The sequence below is a fragment of the Dermacentor albipictus genome, chromosome 1 (genome assembly GCF_038994185.2).
Source record: "Dermacentor albipictus isolate Rhodes 1998 colony chromosome 1, USDA_Dalb.pri_finalv2, whole genome shotgun sequence".
Taxonomy (NCBI): domain Eukaryota; kingdom Metazoa; phylum Arthropoda; class Arachnida; order Ixodida; family Ixodidae; genus Dermacentor; species Dermacentor albipictus.
This window is the reverse complement of record NC_091821.1, coordinates 110,942,917-110,969,117: the sequence shown is the minus strand read 5'-3', so window position 1 is coordinate 110,969,117 and position 26,201 is coordinate 110,942,917. Positions and strand designations below refer to the sequence as shown.

Sequence of the window (26,201 nt, the reverse complement as noted above, 5' to 3'; positions counted from 1 at the left end):
GAGAGGAAGTCTAAGCCGAGGATGATGTCGTGGGGACAGTGGGCGATGGCTGTGAATAGCACGATTGTTGAGTGATTGGTGAAGGAGACGCGGGGGGTACACATACCAATTACGGGGGCTGTTCCGCCATCGGCGACACGAACAACAGGCGTCGTGGCGGCTGTGATAATTTTCTTGAGCCGGTTACGAAGGTCAGCGCTCATTACGGACAAATGCGCCCCAGTGTCTATGAGTGCAGACACAGAAACACTGTCGACTTGCACGTCAAGAAGGTTCAGATGAGTGGGCAACGTCAGTAGAGGATTTGGCGGCGTAGGGAGTAATGCAGCGTCACCTCGAGGCGCTGCATCGTCTAGTTTTCCGGCTGGGAGCGGCGTCCGAAGGGAGTCAGTGAATAGGAACGACGGGGCTGGGGAGAGCGAGATTGTCGTTGTTGGGGCGAAGGCAAATGAGAATAGGAGCGGTTCCGTGCAGGAGAATCAGTGGTGGCGTTATCGGAGCGTGCGGCATAGGGGCGAGAAGGGCCACCTGGGTGGTGAGAGTAGGCAGTATAAGTAGACCGGGTCCAGCGACTGCGACAGTGCCGAGAAATGTGCCCGATTCGATGGCAGTGGAAACAAATGGGCTTGTCGTGAGCAGTGCACTATTCAGATGGGTTGCGGAAACGTGGTGGGTAAGAAGATGTGGGACGGTGCGGAATCGAAGAAGCCGGGCGGGTATCAGGACGATGGGCTGAGCAGATGGTGTGAAGACCCATGTTTTCGAACTCTTGGCGGACAACTGCCTGGATCAGTGAGACCGTGACTGCAGATGTGTTGGTGGGACTGGAGTCAAAGGCAGCCGGATAGGCGGCCTCGATCTCAGGCCGAACGATCCTGGTAATATTGGCAGTGTTGTTGGGGCGAGAAGTGTTGGCACAGGAAGATGTCGCTGGGATGTTGGGCAGACGGCCAAACTGCTGGTCAATACGTCGGGTTTTAGCGAGTTCCAGGCGGCGGCACTCTTTTATAACAGCATCCACCGTCACTACGTTGTTGCAAACGAGCAAGTTGAAGGCGTCATCGGCAATGCCTTTGAGGATGTTTCATTTCATTTCATTTCATTTATTCAACCTTAAGGGCCCGAAGCCATTACATAAGGGGGGGGCGTGCATCAAAGTCGAACAGCTTCATAAGAAAGTTACATAATAAAGTGCACATTAGTTGTAATAGGTACATAAAAAAAATTTCAAAAAAGAAGACGGAACATATACACAATACCAACAAGGCGATAAATAAATAGATGTGGTATTCATGTGGTTATGTTAGCATTATCAAAATCGTTTAGTTTTTTGCAAAATGTTTTGCGGTCACTGCACTAAACCATGTCATCCGGGAGTGCGTTCCAAAGTGTTATGGCATGGGGAAGAATGAGCTGCTCATCGCCGTCGTCCGGCACTTTATCGCTGCCAAGGGGCGAGTATGAGATAAACGGGGTGATGTTCTGAACGGGCGTTTTAAGAGGGCGTGTCCTGAATGGGTGAAGTAAAAGAAAGTGTGAAGAAGGCAAAGACGAGAAGTTACGTGCCGTGAAGCAAGCAATGGGAGAGACAGTTTGTTTTAAGGTAGTTACGCTGATATGTCTTGAATATTGTGACGTAATGAAGCGAGCAGCGCGGTTTTGTATGGCTTCTAAGTCATCGGCGAGATAAGCTTGTGAGGGATGCCAGATGGATGATGCCTACTCTAGTTTGGGTCGCACATACGTTAAATATGCTAGTTTTTTTATTTCACACGATGCAGATTTTAAGTTACGTCGTAAATACCCTGGTGTGCGTGAAGCTTCGCAGCGAATTGTTTGGATATGTTTCACCCATGAAAGTGATGGTGTCATATGAACTCCTAGATATTTGTAAGTACACGTGTGGTCAATAGGAACATAATGCGATAATTGACTTAAAAACTGTTTACAGCGCAAACACATGCAACCACAAAGAATAAGGGACAGGACACAAGCACTGACTGTCAACTAACTTTTATTAACGGAAGACGGGTGCTTTATATAAGGGGAAAGGCACAAGTGAAGGGGGAAGGGAGTGATACAATCGGGGAAAATGACGATGCGCATCGATGAACGAACGTGCCAACAGTCAACGCATTCAGGCGCGAAGAAACAAGAAAATGAAAAAACTAGACAAACACTAACAAAAGGCGAGGGATACTAAGATACAATGAAATCAGTAAGCAGCCGCTTCCAAAAATTGAAGCTCTGTCGCAAAAAGCGATACAGAAGGGGTGCTTACGCACTTGCTGCCATATTTGTGTATGTAGAACGCTTCCAAACTGACGCGCGCCGTCACGTCGGCACTCTTGCCGAGAATCTTCGTCTCTCCCAAACGAGCCTCGCATCCTGTGCATCCAGCTACGTGAGCGACCAAATGTGCGTACTTGTCCTTTAAGTTGCTTAAATTTCGGGCATGTTCCCCCAAGCGTTCATTAATGCAGCGGCCGGTTTGGCCGACATAAGCCTTTCCACACTTCAAGGGAATGGCGTAGACCACTCCTGTGGAACACTTGATGAACGGCTTCTCATGTTTTAGCTGGCAACCTCTTTTTTTAGAGTTGCAGATGCGTGGGCATAACTGTGCCAGCTTGTTGGGTGCCGAAAAAACAACGGAAACACCATGCCTGTTGGCTACCTTCTTAAGACTGTGCGAAGTCTTGTGCAGGTACGGCACAACCAAAGGCTTGTCGGTCTTCCGACGGTCATCTTTTTCTCGTGTTCCCAGTTTTAGCTTCTGAAGGAGGGTCTCAGACACCGCAATCAAAACCGAATGGGGGAACCCCGCCGCCACAAGTCGGCTGGCCTGATTCTCAAAACTTGTCTGCATCAGGTGCGGGCACGACTTCTGAAGAGACGATTCGAAACAGTGCGACGCTATAGGTCTTTTTACAGTTTTGGAATGCGCTGAATCATATGGCAGCAAGTCCTTTTTTGCGCGAGGGAAGTAGCCCCAGCAAACGTGCTCTTCATCAAAGGTAAGTCTCAGGTCTAAAAACTGTACCTCTCTACAGTAGGTGAAGTTTTAAACGCATTTGACAAGCATGCACTTGGGCTAAATTTTACCCACGAACTACCTGACGCAAATGCCTTACAGTTTTTAGACCTGAGACTAACCTTTGATGAAGAGCACGTTTGCTGGGGCTACTTCCCTCGCGCAAAAAAGGACTTGCTGCCATATGATTCAGCGCATTCCAAAACTGTAAAAAGAGCTATAGCGTCGCATTGTTTGGAATCGTCTCTTCAGAAGTCGTGCCCGCACCTGATGCAGACAAGTTTTGAGAATCAGGCCAGCCGACTTGTGGCGGCGGGGTTCCCCCATTCAGTTTTGATTGCGGTGTCTGAGACCCTCCTTCAGAAGCTAAAACTGGGAACACGAGAAAAAGATGACCGTTGGAAGACCGACAAGCCTTTGGTTGTGCCCTACCTGCACAAGACTTCGCACAGTCTTAAGAAGGTAGCCAACAGGCATGGTGTTTCCATTGTTTTTTCGGCACCCAACAAGCTGACACAGTTATGCCCACGCATCTGCAACTCTAAAAAAAGAGATTGCCAGCGAAAACATGAGAAGCCGTTCATCAAGTGTTCCACAGGAGTGGTCTAAGCCATTCCCTTGAAGTGTGGAAAGGCTTATGTCGGCCAAACCGGCCGCTGCATTAATGAACGCTTGGGGGAACATGCCCGAAATTTAAGCAACTTAAAGGACAAGTACGCACATTTGGTCGCTCACGTAGTTGGATGCACAGGATGCGAGGCTCGTTTGGGAGAGACGAAGATTCTCGGCAAGAGTGCCGACGTGACGGCGCGCGTCAGTTTGGAAGCGTTCTACATACACAAATATGGCAGCAAGTGCGTAAGCACCCCTTCTGTATCGCTTTTTGCGACAGAGCTTCAATTTTTGGAAGCGGCTGCTTACTGATTTCATTGTATCTTAGTATCCCTCGCCTTTTGTTAGTGTTTGTCTAGTTTTTTCATTTTCTTGTTTCTTCGCGCCTGAATGCGTTGACTGCTGGCACGTTCGTTCATCGATGCGCATCGTCATTTTCCCCGATTGCATCACTCCCTTCCCCCTTCACTTGTGCCTTTCCCCTTATGTAAGGAACCCGTCTTCCGTTAATAAAAGTTAGTTGACAGTCAGCGCTTGTGTCCTGTCCCTTATTCTTTGTGGTTGCATGTGTTTGCGCTGTAAACAGTTTTTATGTCAAGTATGCACCAACTTGCCCAGAAATAAGTTTTAATTAATGCGATAAGTGTGGTGTATGGTGGTGTGTTTGTGCATGAAAGATATTACCTTGCATTTAGTGAGGTTAAGAGGCATGTGCCATTTTTCGCACCAAGAAGCGATAGTATCAAGGTCGTGTTGTAGGGCGATTGTGTCGTTAGAATATGAAGGGGGTTATAAAGAACGCAATCGTCTGCGAAAAGCCGCAGCTTCATTGATATGTTAGTGGGAAGGTCATTTATGTAAATCAAAAACAATAGAGGAGATAAACCTGCGCCTTGGGGAACTCCGGAGGTTACACTGGTAAGGGTTGACTGAAAATTGTTAGCATACGTAAACTGAATGCGTCCTGTTAAAAAATTTTCAATCCATTTGATAATCTCGGGGTGGATACCGAGAGAGGATAATTTTGCAAGGCGATGGTTGTGAGACACGCGGTCAAAGGCCTTAAAAAAATCTAGAAAAATTGCATCTATTTGAAGGTGAGCGTCAATGTGTAGTAGTAGGTCGTGGGTAAATTCGGCAAGTTGAGTTTCGCAAGACAAACATTTACGAAAACTGTGTTGTAAAGGGTATAAAAATTTGATTGATTCTAGGTAATCCATTAGGTTAGATGCTATAATGTGCTCAAGGAGCTTAGATGGGACACTGGTTAGAGAGATCGGACGGTAATTAGTAGGGTTATCGCGCCTTCCTGCTTTAAAAATGGGAATTACCTTCTCTTTTTTCCAATTGTCGGGAACGTTTCCTGTGTTTAAAGATTAGATTATGTGGTTATGGTTATGTGATTAGGATATGTGGGCAACCTTGTCTGACTCAGTCATGTGGGTGTCAACTTTGCGGCACAGAGCCAAGACATCCTGAATGTACGTGACATAGGGCTCTGTTGACGTCTGCACATGGCCGGAAAGCGCCTTCTGCGCGGCAAGTTGGTGACCGTAGGGGTTGCCGAACAAGTCTCGAAGCTGTGTCTTAGTGAATCCCAACTGCTGAGCTTATCTTCGTGCATGCGATACCAAACTCGAGGTGTGCCACCGAGGTAAAAGACTACGTTGGCGAGCATTATAGTAGGGTCCCACTTGTTATTGCGGCTGACATGTTCATACAGGCTGATCCAGTCATCGACGTCTTCCCCATCTTTGCCCGAGAATACGCCAGGATCACGGGGAGCGAGGAGAGTGATGTAGGTCGTCGAAGTGGCAGCAGGTGTCGGAGCTGGCGGAGTCGGGTTGTCGTCGCCGGGAGCCATGAAGGAGGGCTCGACGTACTGTCCACTGCAAAGCTCCGTGACGAGGTACAGGGAACGTCTACCTCCACCAAATATGTTACGTAGGAAGACACCGACGAAAAGCTATTTACAAGTATATTTACAAGGCAATACGCCGCAGTTGGCCAAGAGGCAACATAGCTTCCAATCGTCGTCGTCGTCTTCTTACTGCTCGGCTCTTCGTCATTGGAAATACTCTCTCGTAGCAATATTGTAACAGATACGAAAGGCACGGACAAGAAGAGAAGGAAGAGAAGACGAAGAGAACGAGGAGTTTGAGAGGCTGGGCTGCGCTGCGATCACGCTACGACCATCGTCCATCTCCTGTAAATAAAATCATTTCTTCGCAACTGACCGTAACAGTTGTGGTGGAAGGTGCTGGGTAATCGACACCCGAAGACGGAGGCTGAATCACAAGTTCTTCGACGGAACCGTCGCCTTGCTGGACTCCCACCGAATCCACCGGAGTTAAATATGTCCCACGATGCAGACGAACAACGACCCATTCCAACTGCTGCGCCGACCAGTTCCGTTCTACAACTGAGAGATGCGCGTCCCTTCGCCGGAAGATCGGACGAAGACGTCGAGGAATGGCTCATCCATTATAACCGGGTGAGTGCCGCTAACAAGTGGAACAGCGCTTCTCAGATTTCGAACGTCATGTTCTTTCTAACGGATACTGCGTTGTTGTGGTTTGAAAATCACGAGGAAACGTTCACAACATGGGGAAGGTTTGTTTCGGAAATCAAAGAACGATTCGGCGACTCCGCGATGAAAAAGAAAAGGGTAGAACAGACGCTACTGCAATGTGCGCAAGTGCCAGGCGAAACCTGCACGACCTACATGGAGGCAGTAATAAAACTGTGTAGGATGGTGGATTCTGGAATGTCTGAGGAAGACAAAGTCGGGCACATCCTAAAAGGAATTGCCGAGGATGTTTATAACTTCCTTATCGCAAAAGACAACCTGGCTTCCGTCGCTGACATCATTCGGCACTGTCGTACTTTCGAGCAACTGAAGACAAGGCGCATCACGCCGAAGTTTGGCAGGCTAGCCAATGTGACGACAGTTGCAAGCATAGACACCAGCCAGCTCCTCGATCTGGCATCAACGATCCGACAAATAGTTCGGGAAGAGCTAAGCCTGCACGCGCAAGTGACACATCCAGGCACTCATAGCTTCTGCCTATCACCAGATTTCGAGCCAAACGTGGCATCCTTCTCCCCGTATCCTGCAGCGAGAGGCACTGAGGATTATGAACTCGCGCCCCGACAGCAGCCACGTCTCTACGACAGAGGCCCTACCTATGACGCTCGGCCACAACGAGAGCAGCCGCGTTTTCACCCCCGAGGCCCTGTGACTTCTGTCAGGCCGCGACAAGAACAGCAGCGACCCTACTACCACGACGCGACTTATGCACGATATAACGGATTTCAGCAAGCAGCAGAGACACGTTATCCACATGACAACGAACTTTCTCGCCGACCGCAGCCGCCTACCATTCTTTTCGAGGAACATGCTGTGAACCGCGACCCTCCCGTGTGCTACAACTGCGGTTCCATAGGCCATATAGCTCGGTATTGTCGCCAAGGCCGTCAATCACGTAGGACACCACCGATGTTCTCGCCACCCAGAACCCGTACTTCATATGACTTGCGGAGGATCGATTTGCTCCCAATGGACCACTTATCACACGAGACCAGGCGCAGCGATTCACCAGCATCTGAGCGGAGTTTGATGCCACCAAATAACCGTCCCCGTCGCTCTCCGTCCCCTTTGCGCCGTTCTTCCTCACCGCCGCTGGGAAACTAGCATCCGCGGCCAGTGGAGGTGTGGTAGCTGGATGGTCTTTGCAAGAAATACCTCTGCCTGTTATGATGTTCAAAAACAAAGTGAATGTCTCGGATTGACGGAATACCGACCATGGCGTTAGTTGATACTGGGGCGACTGTGTCTGTGATGAGTCTCGCTTTGAAAAACCGGCTAGGCCACAAAGATATGTTTTCTTGGAACGACGGTATTACCTTTCGTGGAGTAGGCGGCGCTTGGCTTCATCCCCTTGGTGTTTGTGCTGTGAGTGTTTTGTTGGCTGGGAACGTGTTTGTGTTGGAATTCCTTGTTCTTTCTCGTTGTTCGCACGACTTATTCTTGGTATCGATTTTCTTGAACAGTGCGGTGCTTCCGTGGACTGTGGTTGTGGCGAAATCTCATTGAACAAGTTATTTATATCAGCACATTCCGAACAAAGCTTGGGTGGTGAAGACGGGGACACAGACACACTCAGTGTTCTTGATGAAGTGATTGCACCATCGTGGTGCCTCACGCCCGTTCGTGTTTCTACAACTACTGTTGATGCTGATTGTGTTGACCTTGTAGTTAGGCCTCTCCGCATAAGCTGTGCTAAAAAAAATATTCTTGTGCCCTGCTCTGCCGTGTGCATGACAAAAGGAGTTGCCACATTGTGGGCGCTGAACTGTTCCACCACGCCGGTTGTCCTTCCTCGAGGTATGAAAATCGCTCTTTTCGATGAAGCCGCATGTAGTTCAATAGCGGCACTAACTACGGACGTCTCTACAGCTTGCTCTCCTTGCGATAATCACCATTCTGAAGAGCTAATGCTTGGCATGATCAGCAAGGCTCTCGGTACATCGGAAAGACGAGCACTGGTACAAGTTATTGCCAGGCATGAGGCCGCATTCGACGTCACGCATGGAGATGCACCCCTTCATTTACCGTCGTCCCGCGCTCGTCACAGAATAGATACCGGCTCAGCACACCCCATCCGCCAGAAGCCCTACCAAGTGTCATCGTCTGAGCGCAATGTTATTGCCGAGCAAGTCAAGGAGATGATGAACAAAGGTGTCATTCAAGAGTCATCTAGTCCATGGGCAGCCCCAGTAATCCTGGTCCGAAAAAAAGATGGCTCCTGGAGATTCTGCGTGGATTACAGACATCTAAACGCAGTGATGAAGAAGGATGTCTATCCACTACCGCGAATCGATGACGTCATTGATTGCTTACGCGCTGCTTCTTGCTTCTCAACACTTGATTTGCGATCGGGGTATTGGCAAATACATATAGACCCTGCCGACAAGGAAAAGACCGCTTTTGTGATTCCAGATGGCCTATTCGAATTTAATGTTATGCCTTTTGGCCTTTGCAATGCTCCTGCCACCTTTGAAAGATTCATGGACACAGTACTACGTGGTCTAAAGTGGGAGATATGCATGTGTTACCTCGATGATGTTGTAATCTTTGGCCGCACGTTTGAAGAACATAACGAATGCCTCAGCCTCATTCTCGACTGCATTGAGAAAGCTGGACTGGTCCTAAACTCAAAAAAGTGTCGGTTCGGTGAATGTCAAACACTGGTCCTGGGACACTTAGTCGACGAGGATGGCGTCAGACCCAATCCTCGTAAGATTAAAGCAGTGAGCTCCTTCAAGCCACCGCATTCAGCACGAGAACTCCGCTCATTCATTGGCCTATGTTTGTATTTTCGTCATTTTGTTCCCGGGTTTGCCGACATCGTTTACCTGTTGACAAGTATTTTGCGACAAAATGCATCCTTCAATTGGACACCAGAGTGTGACGCATCATTCTCTCAACTGAAGTTTATACTAACGTCAGCACCCCTCTTGCGTCATTTCAATCCATCTTGCCCGATTGAAGTTCACACTGATGCGAGTGGAATCGGGATAGGAGCGGTGCTTGTACAACGTCACAGTGGCGCAGAACATGTTGTCGCATATGCCAGCCGTTGTCTGAGCAAATCTGAATGCAATTATGCGGTTACGGAACAGGAATGCCTGGCAGCCGTTTTTGCCGTACAAAAGTTTCGATGTTATCTTTACGGTAGACCATTCAAGATTATCACCGACCATCATACTTTATGCTGGCTGGTCGGTTTGCATGATCCCTCTGGTCGCCTCGCACATTGGGCGCTGCCCCTCCAGCAATACGACTTTGTGATATCGTACAAGAGTGGCCGTCGTCACGCTGACGCAGACTGCCTCTCTCGGATTCCTCTTGCGACTACCGACTGCGATGCTGAGAATTTTGACGACTGTCTCGCTGCTGTTACTCCTATGTTCCCTGACGCGGCAGACTTTCAGCGAAAACAACGGGATGATGTTACCCTTGATCCGTTTTTTTGTCGTCGCCCGTACTTCTAAAGGCAGCGGTCGCTTTACTGTCCATGATAAATTGCTGTACAAAACTAATTACTCCGGGCATGGAGCGCGTTTTCTGCTTGTTGTCCCCGAGAGTCTCCGCTCCGACTTTCTACGGGCCATGCATGACGATGTGACATCCGGCCATTTCGGCTTCGTACGAATGCTGCACCGAACGCAGGAGCGCTTTTACTGGCCCAAGATGTACGAAACAACTAAGCGCTATGTCGCTAGTTGTGAAACGTGCCAACGTCACAAGCGACCGACCACCGCAGCCCCAGGTCCCCTTCGGCCATTGACACCGCCCAGTACGCCGTTCAAGCAAGTAGGCATTGACCTTTTGGGTCCATTCCCGTTATCTAACAACAAGAACTGCTGGGTAATTGTCTGTGTAGACCATCTTACACGGTATGCAGAAACTGCAGCCATATACCGTCTTCCACCGCTGCTTGCGTGGCGGTCTTCCTGCTCCGTTCCGTGGTCCTTCGTCATGGCCTACCACGTGTCATCATCAGCAACTGTGGTTGCCAGTTCACGGCTGATGCCATTGAAGAGTTCCTTCGTTTGTGCACTTCACAGTTCCGTCATTCCACGCCGTATCATCCACAGACCAATGGCCTCGTTGAAAGGACAAACAGAACGCTGACTAACATGCTTGCCATGTACGTCTCCTCCAATCATAAGAACTGGGACGACGTGCTGCCCTTCATCACTTATGCATACAACACGGCGAAGCACGGAACCACGAACTATAGCCCATTTTATCTCCTGTATGCAAGGTTACCGCGAAGCCCTCTGGACACTTTCTTACCCCTCGTTCTGCACAGTGATGATTCTGTATCGAAGACTTCGTGTCTCGTCGAAGAAGCATGTCGAATAGCTTGTCTTCGTACTCTCGCCTCACAAAGTCGTTCGAAAGAGCGATACGACGACCGTCACATACAAGCAACGCTGCAAAAAGGTGACTTAGTCCTCCTTTGGACACCACAACGCAAGCGTGGATTGTGCCAAAAGTTCTTGTCACAATATTCAGGCCCATTTGTAGTTGTGGACTGCCTGAGCGAACTCACTTACATCATAGCTCGCCTCCTGTGCAATGGTCGGCGATCAAGCAGAACTCGGCTGACTCATATTGCTCGTCTGAAGCCTTTCTACCCTGCTTGTCCATCCTGACTCGCCCCACGGGCTTCATCTGCTTGCGGGGAATTGTAACAGATATGAAAGGCACGGACAAGAAAAGAAAAAAGAGAAGACGAAGAGAATGAGGAGTTTGAGAGGCCGGGTTGCTGTGATCACGCTACGACCATCATCCATCTCCTGTAAATAAAACCATTTCTTCGCAACTCACCGTAACAATATGTTATTTTTTGTCATCACTGGACAATGAAAATAGCTCTGAGAAGCTCCTGTGTAAAAAATATTAGAGTGTGGTGCACCTGTACTGAACTGTACCCACCAACACATCTGGTATAACAAACATGAAGTGCTGTGCACATTAACATCTGCTTTTCCTAAGAACATCCATTGTATTGACTCTGTGCTGATTGGCCGTGACCACATTCTTCATGCGGGCACCTGCATTCCACACACCTGGTCATCGATTACGATGAGCCTGCTAAATTGAAAGTTTAATACTTATTAGATTTTTGTTGAATACTGACTAATTACCTTGTATCACCCATCACCCCATGGTCGTCACTCCTATCGCCATGCCTCAGGAGGAACTGTCCTTTTCTAGTCGACTTCTGTTAATTTGACCCTGATGGGACTGACACAATATATAGAATTATCTGACAGGTCTAATTGGACAAGATGCAGAAAAAATTACAAAATCACAGCGCTGATTCATTTGGCAGTACTTGATTTAAGATGCCTCCGAATCAAATGCGTGCCCACTTTCTATGTATCCAAAGTAGAAAACTAACATAGAAATGACATTAAAGCTCCTGAACAAAGTAGAAATCTAACGCACACCTGATTTTTTAGCAAGAAATACAGGGATTTTTTTTTTACTGACTGCTTTTATAGGGCAAGGGTCTAATATGTGTTGTACTATGGTGGCCTGTTTCCTAAAGTCAGCTTTGCCGCAATACATCTGTAATATGCAGTAAAGAATACGAATGTCACGAAGGGTAGTTTTGGATTTGTGTCTGATTGAACAGTGTAAGTAGTCCACCCTTTTCACGGTGCGACGGCGCATGCACCTTGCCCTAGCGGTTTAGTTGCAAATCGTTTTGCACCCCCCACCCCCCAAAACAAATAAATTGCTTGGATGTGCCTGCTGCAAACACTCCTGTGCACCGCATTGAAACTCCACTGTTAGCTCGACATTGGTGCGGTGCCGTATACGTGCGTAGTGTAGACTGCAATTTCACTTTAAAACAGAAAGTGGCCAGAGCTTGGTGGTCTGGACTGCACCGTGATCCACGTAATAGCTGCCTTTCATTGATGACTAGCAAATTTAACAAAAAAACCCTGCGTTACATTTGGGCGACACTTAAAAACATCAGGTTGCTGAGGAAGTCTTCTTGCAGCATCAACCCTCACTTGCTGGTGGTGCCAGCATGTGTCTGACTTCACGTACTCGTTTAAGGCACAGTAACACTGAGTCACTACAAAACTGACAAGATGCTCACGCCAGCGATTGGCCGACTATTCAGCACAGTGTGTCACTGATACCATTTTATCATACCAGGCTGACAGTGATGCAACTGATGAGCGTGAGTTGTCATATTGCAACTGGCTTTCTTGTCGATCGCACCGATAAAAATCAGTCTTCTTACCATCGTTCGACCGAACCCCATGAGATCGTGTGGTGAACTGTCAACGTGATCGCTGCAGCATTTTTGCTTGCATATATAAATAATGCACTCAAAATGAGTCAAAACATGCCTACGAAGTTGAAATGCACAAGCTTCCCTACCAAGCCGTGCACATTAAGTTTAGTTTGAGCCCATGTTGATCCTGGGGTGCAATAACATAAAGCTGTCCCAAACTTTTCTATTCCAATTCTGCAATCAGCCCTTCACGATTGGTAGAAAAAATTTCAGGCCACCCCCACTTCACCTGTCTGTCACGTGACGTCACGAAAACCATGATAGCTCTCCATCTGATGTGTCGTGCACACACTGATTATGCATGATTAGGCTGAACAAAAGAAAAATTGTTGTTTGTGATTTGACACTTTCTTGCCATTAGCCCTCGGCTGTTGGTCAAAAGTTTCCGGGCTGCGCCCACTTCGCCTGTCTGTCTCGCGACTTCACAAAACCGTGAGAACTCACCGCATCCAAGTGACGTGTATGTGTTAAAGATGCATTAATATGCCGAACAAAATTGAATTTTTTTCTTAATAGCTGGAGACTGCCCCGTTCCGAAAGGAATAGAAGATGGCTGCCCGCCAATCGCTCTGGCACTGGCTTCTCGTAACTGCCGGAGTGCATGGATTTATTTGCGTATAACAAATCTTTTTGCATGGCAGTATGATGTTATTGAGCTTTTTCGGCACGTATACATTATCGCTGTGCCAACTCTTCTTTGCCGAGGATCCGTTTTAGTGGCATTCTTAACCTTCCATTGCATACCGCCACGATTTTCGATCAACCACTGCCAGTTAAGTGAAGGGCAGCGGACCAATCGCAGATGCCGGCACCACTCTCCTCATCCAGTTATCTAATTTCAGTGCACTGGCTCAGCCCCATGAAAGCCTTCTCCATTTGAGCATGCTCTTCACCTCTTGTCAGCCAATGAGATAAGAAAAACCACTCAACATACGTAATGTTATTCGTTTTTAGAGCAAACAAAAGTGATTCTCTATAAACGAGAAAAGCGTTTGATTCGGCTGTTCAGGCAACGCTGCGGGTGACTGCCCGGTGCTCGCGTCGGTGGTTACGTAAATTTGACATCAGTAGATTGGAAGAAAAAACAAATTGCAGTAATTTTACGTTATAGGGCTCCTTTTTAGTGAAGGTTGGGCTTGATGCCTTTGAGTTTGTGCATCTGCTGTGGACTTTAACTGAAAAGTAAGCAGTTAGGATGAAGGAAACTGCTTCTATAGTTCAGTTCTGGCCTTAGCGATTTGAAATAAACTACTCTTGACTTCGCATGGTGTATGCACAATAAGCGGCAAGCGGTGATAGACGCAGCACTATGCCAACATCTGTACATCACTGTTCCCACAGGCTGCTGGTTGCATTTGCTACGTATGGGTGGTTCTGTACGTGTTGTTATGCTTAGACATTTCTTAATTCCAGAGATTCACTGTTTACCTCTGCGTCAGACGGGAAACAAGAGACAAGTTGGGTACGGCAGCATAAACAACCCCCTTGCTCAGATATACCAACAGTGTCAATGAAGCCATCCGCAATTTCGCGAGAAAACAACACGGTCTATAATTGAGTGCTTATGTGAACATAGTTTTCTCTAATAATGCTTTACGTCACACGCAAACTGTAAGTATGATGAAGTTAAAGAAAAGTGAGAATCAGTTATAAATTAACAGCCCGTAATATATGTATCTGCTGGATCGCAGTTGCCATTGTTTAAGTCGATTGGCCACTCATATTGACTCGTATCAGGGCGGAACAACGCAGCTCATATACGTAGATATGTATGTTTTGTTTTGCCATTATTTCATGTCGGTGATGCACCTTTGCTCTAATATTTGATGCTAACAACGATCTGTGGCTGTAGATGTTGATGTAAACAAGTGCACCGCTTTGTCTAAAGAATGTGTAAGAAGAATACAAAAAGCGAGGTGCAAGCACAGAAATCAGCGACAACAAACTTGCTCTCAACGGAAAAAATAAGCACACAGGAAGACACACACACGAACAGCCGAGAAAGAGACAGGACAGGCGCTATCCTGTGTCGTGTTCGTGTGTGTTTTCCTGTGCGCTTATTTTTCCGTCTATCTGCAATGAACCATGTGGCCTGTCTGCAGGTGTTGTTAAACAAACTTAAGGCAGCCGCATCAGCAGACGGAACTCAGCATGCCTTTATCGACTGCACGGTTAGCACAACAGCGCACTCAGGCCTGTGTACCAAGTACAGTCGGTGAGTGCTACATGGCTTCCAAGAACAACATGCTTCCTGGAGAAACCATTAATAATTATTCGCAATCCATGAAATACAGCACTAACGCGCGCTCAACATGGGTGCAGGTGCCGGCGAAAGCCCTGGCACCCTCCCAAAATGTTTCCATCAGCGTGCGGCAGAGGGCAGCACAGGAAAATGAAAAAAGGCAGATTTGCGGCCAAATTTTCTAAAAAAAAAAGGCAGGTGTTTTTTAGGATCGGGTAAATACCATAATCAGACATTTTCAGCTATGCTCCTTGCTTGAAAATCTTTTTAGGGCAGGCTGAAAATAGGCTTTTTCTACAGGAGATCACATGTACTCAACATATTCACTGTCCCCAAGCTCCACTGCGATCGATGCTGCCACTATAGGGGTCGCTATTGGTGTCACCAAAGGGGTTAAGTGTGTGAACTGACTGGTCAAGTTATGATTAGCTGGCAAATACCAATTGTAGGATCAAAATATAATGAAAGTTTGTGTTCATAGTGTGCATGGGTGCCGGCTGGTCGGTTGGGATTGAATTAACCGGAAAATCGAATTAACAGGAGTAAAATTTTGGACAGAAATATGGGTGTATGTAGATTGTGCGTGGTGTTACTACTCAGAACTTTTCAAGAACTTTTTGGTTTACAGGTTTTGCAATAATTTTGAAACTGTTGCAGGTCAAGAAGAAATTTTGCTTAGGTTTGTTGTAATCACAGGTTACTGTGCACAGATATCTTCCTTACTGAATTTTTATTTGAAATATGACTCATCTTTTCTAACTTCATACAAACCTATTTTCTGGTTATTTTTGGCTGTGGCATTCACCTGTCATTTTAATAAATCCGTACATGACCACAACTTCTGAAGCAGGTTGATCTTCAAGGAAAAACTGGACTTAATTGAGAGTTTGGGATCGGCCTTTTACATCGTTGGTAATGGGATTTCTTGGTTGTCAATTGGAAAGTACTGTTTGCAATTGAACAGTGAGGGGGCCCTCATTTTATATTGAATTTTAGGCCTGAAAGATGTTTCAGAAGTAGGTTTAGGGGATGGGGAATACAAGTCACAAATAGTATTCCTCTTTTGTTTTATTTGTGGATGTTATGCATGTCTTACTATATTTGCTTGATCAGGTGCTGTTTGCTGTATTCAAAGTCATTGCTAAGGACCAGAGGATGTCACTCAACTCTCAGGTGTCTGATCGAATCCAGCTCCAGATCTGCACCTTGACAAGGAAGTATCCTTTATTGAAAGCCAGAATTAATGTGTGCTTCTGTTTGCTCTCTTGTCAGCTGTTGCTGTAGTCATGTTGAAAGATGTAAGGGAAAAAAAACACAGGAAGAATTTATGGTAATCTTATCAAAGCATCCGTCTTATGCCACTGAGAAAGGGAATGGGGCAGTGTAATTGCTGAACTATTGAGTGTTGTATACAATGCTGAGGTCTTGTTGCCACTTATGCTATGACATACAGGAATGACGATAGGCAAATTGCACGAAACAGCTGGTGCCTTCTTTTACTGTGTCTGGCTCATTCTCTGTACCATATGCATATGTTGATGAATTGCATGGCATATGTTTACATTAAATGCCCAACACATAACAATTGACTGAATTTACTCTTTCATCATTATATAACTTTTAACCTTTTATATGTGAATATTTTGTCTGTTTTAAAGGGTTTTGAAACATTTGTTATTGAGAATGACTTTCTAGAAAGCTAATCTGTTGAGCTGTGTGTGCAAAGCCTAGAAAAACATACAACAACTAGAAAAAACATAGCAACCTTTTCGTGTCCCTTTAAGAGCTGCAGTTTTTGCGGCCAATTTTTTCTTGACCCTTGGTATCAGGATAACATGCAAAACGTTTGATGTCTCTGACCACAAAGTAAGTGAACTTGTTTACTACTTTTGGCTCATCTTTATTTTTTAGAGTCTACTATCATCTCATACATTTTAACGGCTGCCCTGAAAAAGAAAAAAATATTACTATTGCAGGCAGGCCTTCATTTCTACAGCTCATTGCATTAAGATATTTCAGGACTATGAAGTTTGTAGTAGTCACTTCACGTTTGTAGTAGACTGGGGAAACTGCAAGATTTTCACAATGACAAATCAATTTTGTGGAAATCCTTAGCCTTGCAGATTTCCACAGAATTGATTTGCAAGATTTAGTGTGTCTGTGCTTTGAATTGTCAACTGTTTCAGAATCGCTCTGGGATCTTCTAGCCTCTTGGCTAGCTCAGATGGTAGAGCAGCTGCCTTGTATAGGTGTAGGTCTTGGGTTTGGTCCGTAGACTATGAAGAATTTTTACAGTGAAGCTGTCTATGGCTAGGATCTGGCAGATCACGTCCACGCATAGACCAAAAAATTTTCATACATGGGCCGATCCCAAAGATAGTGCAATACCGGGCTGACCCGTAGCGGAGGTGAAGCAGGTGCTAAGCACTCCCTAACATGGGCCAATCCCTAAGATAGGGCAATACTGGGCTGACCCACGGTGGATGTGAAGCAGGCGTTAAGCATTCCCCATACGTGGGCCCATCCTGAAGATGATGCAATATTGGGTCGATCTGCGGCAGAGGTGAAGCGGGCTTTAAGCACTCCCCATATGTGGGCCAATCCCAAAGATAGTGCAATACCAGGTCGACCTGCGGCTGATGCGCAGTTCGCCATTAAGGGGACTACCTACACAGCTTCGCTGGTAGGTAGGTATCTTTCTTCACAGTCGGGGAGGGTACTGAGTTTTTTCTTCAACTTGACTGCTCACCCATTTGAGGCAATGCTCGGCAGTTAAAGGGACACTAAAGGCAAATACTAAGTCGACGTGGACTGTTTAAATACCTGTCCTGAAACGTCGCAACGCTTATTTCGTGCTAAGAAAAGGCGTAGTTTACGAGAAAATTGTATCTTAAGGGTCCGAATACCTTTTTCGAAATTCAAATCTCCTGCCACTCAACTGGGGGAGTGGTGACATTGCAGACACCATTCCCGCCCTTTGCTGCCGTCGATGAGTAAAACAGTGCCCGACAGATGGCGGCACGGAGCCAAGACAGAGCGGCGGTTTCGCTGCTGCAACTGCTTTTTGGTCAAGTGGCGTAGACCATTCGGGCATCCCTCGACATCACGTGGAAGTTGAATTCTCTGCTACTTGCAGTTTGTGCGAGTTTCGCGAGCGAGTAAAACCAGTGCAGCACTATGCGATCAGGAAAGTACTGAAACACGAAAGCGTGGATGGAGCAGAGTCGAGCGAGAATGAAACCTTTCGACTGCACTCATTATTGTCAACGGTAATTTAAACGAGTTCTTTTTTCTAAACATGAAATACATATGGACAAGTAGCATTTTATTTCATCTTAGTACAATACGAGGATCTTTTTTGCAACGAGTAGTTGAGTACTAGTGACAGAATTTAACTGAGGAGTGCGTTCGTCATTGGGCAAGTGCTTAAATGTCCCGGGGGAGTCTCTGATTATGTCCTGCATTTACCTTTATTTCTCGATTATTAAGGCTCTTTTTGCGATAATATTGACGCCTTAGAGATTCTCGAGCACTAATCTATAACTTTACCTTGACTTAGTATTTTCCTTTAGTGTCCCTTTAAAATGGTCTATTTGGTCAAAGTCTGCAATTCTTCTTTATTCCTTATAGTCCCCAGGTGTTTCTTTATCACGTAAGGAAATATTAGAAACAATAGTAAAGTATAAGTTAAAAAAATAGCATTTTTCTATTGTGCCGTCGATGAGCATTAGGTAGAAAATCAGTCTTCGGAAGGTGCCATCGCACCCCAGCTTGTGCGCCTTTCCATTGATGCAATGCTGCCATCTTGGCACCATTTTAAAAAGATTGCAGCTTCAGATAACCACAGTGCCGTCTTTTGCTGTTCAAAGAAAGAAGCAAGTGAAAAGAGAAAAACTAGCATTGCAATTCTTTACTGATGCCACGTGTGCACAGGGAGTGCTCTTATTAGCTGATGCAGATTTGGATCTCTAGCACACGTTTGTGTGCACTTTAACAGGGCAGTCTCTACACTTCTTTATCACGGCGAGGTTTGGTGATTGCGATAGGCTGCGTTGCTGGCTCTCATCTTCTTTTTTTCTTTATCAAAATACAAAATTGTTGAAGGTACCATTCAAAATGGCAGAATGGTTGTACATATTGGAAAAAGAAGAAGAGAGAAAATAGAAATGGGAAGAAGGAAAAAGTTTATTAGCATGTGTACCCCCCCCCCCTCCTCCCTCCCACAGTCTGCATTGCTGGCTCACGCCTTTCGGCGATGCGTCCAAAAATGCAAAATTGTTGACTTTAGTATTCAATATGGCAAAATGGTCATATTGAAAAAAAAAGAAGAAAGAAAGAAGGCGAAAAATAAAGAAGGGCTCATTTGCATGTGTACCCCTTCCTCCACCTCGTGATAGCAAGATCTCCACCTCTAAAAAAAATTCTGGGGAGAACCTTGTTTCAAGACCTTCATGAGAACTGATTATTCTAAATGTGACTGGGACTTTTAATTAATATTGCAGTTTGTAGGAAGTTTGCAGAAATGACCATGAAATAAATATACCGGTATATATATTTTCATAATGCTGTAAATTACTTCCTCGCACTTCATTACTGTTTACACTGCCTGTCAAATATCACTGCAGTGTTTTAAACCACAGTTCTGTAGAGCTATAGCAGTCTTATGGGTATGAAAGTGGTGATTATCAATGATGTATAGCACAGCATGACCTTTGCAGATGTGGCATGGAGCCAAACTGATAACATTTTGTTCCAGTAGTGACCTAAAACCTATTAATTACCATGCCTGTATTCACAATTTATTCATTCATTTTTGTATGCTTAATATTTTCCTAGATACTCCTTTCTTGTCATGTATTTTAAAAAATTGTAAAACAAGGTACAATGCATGCTGTTGTGCCTACTAAAATCTTGTTCACACAGCCATGTTGCTACGGTGCCAATGTAAGTTTTTAATGCCTTTTGTTGTACTTTGTGTTTGTAGTTGCAGTGAGCTTGTGCTAATCTTGATGAAAGTTCTGAAAATATTGATTCAGTCATGATTCAGTCATCATTAGAGCAATGGGTAGTATGTGTAGTTGTCTAAATTTCATCCTTCTAGCTCTAAAGTTTCTTGTGGTATTAGGCTCTTGAATTTATCTTGTTTGCAACATGGGTGCTATAATGAATCAATTGGAAACTAGGAAAATGTTGTAAATTAGCTGTCTGAATTTCACAATTTGTTTTGCAAGCAATTTCTGCCTTAGGTAATCTACTTGAAGACGCTGAATTTTCTTTTGTGCTACTGGTAATATAAAAAAATCCTTTGAAATAAAAATGTTGTTTTGGTAATACAGGCATGTTATCATTGTAATGATAAAGCATGTTTGCTGCTTAATATGTTTGGAGCACCTTGAACTGTTGCTTAGTTCAGCGGACTCATTTCAGAATTGTGCGTGGCTTGCCAAGTGCTTGTGAGAAAGAAAGAAAGAAAAAAAAAAAGATCAAGCATGTTTTCTAAGGTGAGTGTTTGGGCAGTGTACTGCACGGCCTGCTGACTGGAAGCCTGCAGTGGGACTGAGTGCGTGGCATCGACTCGAGGCATCACTGAGCCTGGACCTGTGGGTTGCACTTAGCGAGGAGCGCTGTCGTCAGGGGCTTTTGCGACAGATCCAAGTGGGCTTAGAGCCTTTCATGCAAGGCCTGCATGAAGCTCGAGCACTGCTTAATGGGGAAGCCCGGCCTCCCGATGAACCCCTGGCTGCCGTCACAGACAGGCGCCGCTCCCCACGTGCTGCCAAGGATACCCCCCAGAGCCTATTTCTCGTTGACCTCTTGCTGCCTCTAGTGAGTGTCACCTAGTTGCCATGCTGTGCCTCATTTACAATCGTTTTTAATTTTTATTTCATACGACTACACCTTTGCTGGTGCAACCAATCAGTGGCTAGCACTATGTGAACAGCATGCATAAATACAGTCAAACCTCGTTATAAAAAAATGTGTTAGGTACATTGAACTAATGAATATATTGAAGTAATCGCAATTTCCTTTACTGATCATTTTGCATCAATTAGGCTGAAATTTGACAGTGAATAGTGCTGCTTGTACCTTAATTGATTCAGCAGTTCAGTACTCCTGCCACTTGTTTGTTACGTGAGTACGCGCCAAACCAACCACGCTGCCATGTTGGCGGCCATGCATGCATTCTACTACTGGCATCTCACATCGCACTACCAATGCTGCCAACTGTTGCACTCTCCTGTGCTCTGTGTTTGTCTTGTGCGCCTTGGTAAAAGGTCATGTACCATTATGCCAGGAAGAAAGGCAAATAGAAGAGCACATGGTTTGTTGTACTTTGAGGAAAGATGCTTCGGTACATGCTGTGCCCTCTAACCATGGCTGCAATAAAATTCTGTGCATGCGTAGTCAAGGGGTTAAGAGTTAGTGCTGTCATAGAGGTCTTACTTTGTATGGTTTGCAGTGCTGCTGATTTTTATCTGCGACACTTTATACAGAATAACTACTTCATATGCTGTAACTACAAGGCGTGGACATAAGGTAAATCTCACACTGCTTCCGTGCCTTTGTGCATCCAGTATGCGAAATACTATGTTTTGGTCACAAGCACAAGTGGTGCGCTGCAGTGCCTTTCATGTAATAATAGTGTCGTAGTATTGTGTGACAGAAGTATCGAATAATATTACATTGAATTACATGACATATACATTAACGAGAAGAAGGTTTATAAATGGCGGTCAGTGCACTAAGCAAAACAAGGGACAAGAAACTAAGAATGTAACCAGGACACAGCACTGATCGCTGAGAATAAAGGGAACTGGCGAGCCCAATTTTTTGTTAATCACAACTGTATGAAGCCAACAGATAATGAAGGCAGGTAAAGCATAGGGAAAATGATTTGTAGATTTTAATTGAAGTATAGAAATTATAAGCTAAAGGCAAATGAAAGTGGATGAAAAAACAACTTGCCATTGATGGAATCCGAATGCTCTGTTTTTTGCTTGCGAAGACAAGTAGTCTTTCTTAGCCTTCTTAGTGTTGGCTGCTATGTGTGAAATGAGTATAAACACTCTAAGATCTGTTATGCCACTACTTGTGCTCGCACGATGGCAAAGATGGATTAACATTGACAGCTGCATTAGAGAAAGCATTCAAGGATATAAAGAACCTTTTTTAGTAATGTGAGTACTGAATGCTTACTGATTATTTTTTGTCAATTAAACTGAAATCTGGTGGTGCTGCATGATGCTACTTGTACTTTGATTGATTCAGCAGTTCAGTACTCGTGCGAGTTCAGTACTCCTACGGACGAAGCAGCAGCAGAAAACAACCTTTTGCAATTCTTCGGCGATGTGCAGTGGATTTTGTCATCCTCTTACCCAGTGGTTAAGAGCACTCTCTCTCCCCTTTTGTGGCAGCCGATGTCAGTTGTGAGGGCAGACAACCATTATAACAAAGTAATGGATATGTATATCAAAGTAAGTGCTTCTTCCCCTACAATTTAGTTAAAGCAAGGTTTTACTGTGTTCATCAAGAAGCATACTTTAGCAATACCTCACTTTTATATAAGAAATTCGTTGCCTTTGGAAAATCTTGATATTTAAAACAGTTTTTTTTGTGTGTGTGAATTATATTTCTACATCGTGAGTACTTTTTGTTTGGGGTGTCGAAAGCCCAGTGGTTCACTTCTTGAGTGAAGCCTCGCCTTAGTGCGCGTTGGAAGCTGGTGTTGAAGTTGATGTTGTTTCTTCATGCCAAAGACACCAGCTTCCAAATTATTTCATTATAACATGTTTGAATTCAGGTTCCTGTGAGTGTGTGCCCCTCCACACTGTCGCATGTCACATGCTTCAGTGCGCAGTTGAGGTATCATCAGGGGTCCATATTGTGCACCACGGGAGACTGTAGCTGAGGCCAAGTTTTGCATGAAGGTGTCGAATAGTGGGACCTACGAAGATTGGGGCTCTGACTTGTTTATTATTGCATTTTTTTCAACCACACTGATAGAAATATATCATGAGTTAACCCCCTTTCTTCTCATTCACTGATAGAAATATGTCATAAGTATGTTTTTTGTGAAAATGGAACGGAAGAGGATTGCACTCAATTTTGGTGTCAACAAAATTATGAAGGCACCTAGCAACACTTATTAACTCATGACCTGCAGTAGTTTGCGCCAGTGCCTATGGAGTTGCCAGCTATCTCCTTTCTCTGCAACCCCATATCCTTGCTAAATGGTACATTTAGGTTATAGCATAGGTTATATGCACATTAGGTTATAGCATAGTGAAATCCCGCTACTATGAACACCACATTAACAAACTTTTCAGATTAACAAACTTTTCAGTAACAAACTTTTCAGATTAACGAACTTTTCAGAAATCCCCTGCTGACTTCTTATGGTTTCAATGTAAAAATATTTCAGTAATACGAACTTCAGAATACTGAACTTTTCAGAATAACGATCATTATTAAGTTCCCGTGCCATGTTAACAACGCCTCAGTATTACGAACTAATATTCCGAAATCTGGGGATTCTTAGATTTCCGTGTATCGTTCACGGCAGCTGAAACAGTAGGCAAGCAGATGACAAGGTGCAGAAAGCGGATGCTGCCACACACGGGTTCGGAAAACCTGAGACAGTGCTCAATAAAAAAAAACACGGGAGAAATAACTTTTATCTATATAGCCGGCAGATTGGTGGGGGGGGGGTCAACCCCGCCTACATGGCAGCCAGAATCCTTTGAGCTCTAGCGGCATCCTCGGCCTGCTGGACAGCCAAAAGTTGGTCTTCGAGGGACGAGCTGAGCAACAAGGTCTCCCACTGCTTCCATTCTGGTACCATGCTCAGTTCATGAACCCAAACATGAAGGCAGAAGTGCCGGCAATGTTCGAAATGTATGAGCAGTTGTTTTCTGTTTCCTGTTGTTTTATCACTGATGCGATGACACCACATGTCTGGCAAGGGAATTCTCAGAATATCAGGGGCATGCGGTTAAGTCTGTTGTTTTCTGAGGACGCATGCTTGAAATTGATCTATCCTTTCACATACTGTGCTAAATCTACTGACTCTTCCTCTATCCCATGTGAATGATAAAAGGCCATTCTCAATGTTTTACTCTGTAAATCTGAAAGAGTGCTCCACAATGACCATTTTCAACATTGGTAAATTTGCATGTATGTATTGCAGTAAATTGTAGCGGTAGTAAATGGTTCTGCTATTGTAAATGTCAACTGTAAATAAATGTTCCTGCGAACATACTGCACTTTTTATTTATATTTTTTTTGTAGTTAAAGATGTTTTTGGAGTAGGGGCAGAACTTAAATATGAATAACGCTAAAGAAGGCATAAAAACTCTGACTTTGATTTTGCCTAAAAGTAAGCTTGAACTCCAATTTTGATGAATAAAGTTAGCTAGAAAAGGAGCCACGGTTTCACCCAAAAATGCAATAATAAAATGCAGAATCCTAGTCATATCTTTTGATGCTATGCTGATCAGCAAGGCAAGACATTTTTTTCTTTGCTATGTTTTAATCTGAAACACTGTGCAAATAAATAGTCCTATACAATGCATGTTTTTGTGCATTGTTATTGTCTTTTGCTCATTTCACTTCTCATTGACTATAGATAACTACCTGTGCTGGTAACTTGTTGTTTAGGTCTTTCGCTTTTTCACCAGATTTTAAACAGCAGCATTGGGTTTGCATAAATTATAAGACTCGTAATTGTTAATTGTTTTAGAGCCATTGAAGGCAAAAATGTGTAAGAGATGTATGTTCCTTTAACAAGGTTTCTCTGGGTCAACAGAACAATATGGTGGATTGCAGGATTGTGGCAATGGTGGGCACTCGCCTGGTGGCCAAGTGCAAGGACCAACATCTTGTGGAGCCAGTATGTCCATAATGGGGACCATACAGTGTCGAGGGTTTGTGCATGCCAAAGCCACTGTCCAGGAAGCTGTCAAGGTCAGCTATGTCTGCGCTGCTATATCACTCACAAGAGCTACAAAACAAGAAAGTAGGAATATTCAATTGGGTTTCAGTGCTGGCTATTTGCTTCTAAGTTGCACTTGTGGTAGCTTTACATATTCACAAAGAAATTGCTGCCATGGCTCTCTGATTTCTGCTGGTTGCTGTGATTGGTCCCTTCTTTGAAGCCTTTATCTTTGAAAACACATTTGAGAGAGGCACGTTCCGAGTGTGTAAACAATTAGTAACATAATTTTTTTTTTTATGCTTCATGGACATTCTTCAAAGGAAGGAAGAAAGAACTACATAAGAGCTAGGTTCATGGAAAGAACTACATAGGGTATTTTTATTACTTCAGATACAACTTATATTAAAGAAATTTATTGCATAATTAAATAAATACATTGTAAAAAATATTGAGTAGTTGAATATAACTATTAACAATACACAGTTGCATGCATCTAGACTGTGCCACAGTTTTTATATTTAAGTTTGGGTCTAGCTGCACGAAACACCCTGCAGTAATGACACAGAGAGACAGACAGACAGTGTTAATTGATGATAGGAGCCATAGGTACTGCCACTAGCTGCAAGTGGAAACCTGTGTTGACTGTATCTTGGTGCTATGGACAAAAAGCTTTCACCTTTCCGTCCAAAGCTGTTTTGAGAGGTGCATTGCCTTTTTACTTATTGTATGTGATGTGAACCACACCAACTTGAACTTTTACTTTGCCTGCACTTCTGCAAGCATGAGATTGTGGGTGCCGTGTGGAACACACAGGGAAATGACTCTTGTCCTGATTCTGACCATATTAACAACAACAACAACAACAACAACAAAAAGAGCTTTGCTTTTTTTTTGGTGCTATGCATTGTCTGGACAGTAGGCTTTCATACTAATGAGGCATAAGTGCATTGAAAAATATGGTCTTCGAAAGATTCTACACAACTGAAATTGTCCATGCTAATAATGGTCGTAATAGTGAGGCACAGCTGTATTCAACTTACAGTATAGTTTGCATTCAAAGCATTATTATTATATTCGTGTGCATTTACTGAAACTAGAAAAATGAAAGATAACAACTTTAGAATGGAACACCTCTTGTTTGTCTACTTAAGACACTTCTCTATTTCTTTGTCAAGGTAGAGGATGCTTACGTTCTCTGTTAGCATGTGTAATTTGTTTTGTGTGGACTTGAAAGTGAATGACTGCAGAACGCCTAACTATGCTGATGAGCATAAGGGCCAAACTACATGTATGCTTGCTGGCGTGCCTTGCATTTGCCGCGCCTCGCGGGGAATGGCAGTTTGAACCTACAAGATTTGTTCCGGCATATGCCCACTTGGCTCACTATTTTCGCCCTGGTAGACATTGTTTTGTATTTTTGTGAGGCAGCCAGAGGACCAATATTTGTCTGGAGAAGAAATCTATGCTCGTGCCATGCTTTGATGTGTA

General features: G+C 44.6%; 1 protein-coding gene across 3 annotated transcripts in view; it reads left to right on the top strand.

The window, feature by feature from the left end:
* LOC135907721 (protein odr-4 homolog) overlaps positions 1–26,201 on the top strand; it is a 101,126-nt gene that overhangs the window by 26,585 nt on the left and 48,340 nt on the right. For 2 of the 3 annotated variants that reach the window (XM_065439447.1, XM_065439449.1), the window contains exons 4-8: positions 15,893–15,996; positions 16,609–16,645; positions 19,703–19,723; positions 20,297–20,605; positions 24,605–24,742. In XM_065439447.1, the coding sequence (XP_065295519.1) occupies positions 15,893–15,996; positions 16,609–16,645; positions 19,703–19,723; positions 20,297–20,605; positions 24,605–24,742 (609 nt within the window). The remainder of the gene's footprint in view (positions 1–15,892; positions 15,997–16,608; positions 16,646–19,702; positions 19,724–20,296; positions 20,606–24,604; positions 24,743–26,201) is intronic. The other variant, XM_065439448.1, reaches the window with a different exon arrangement.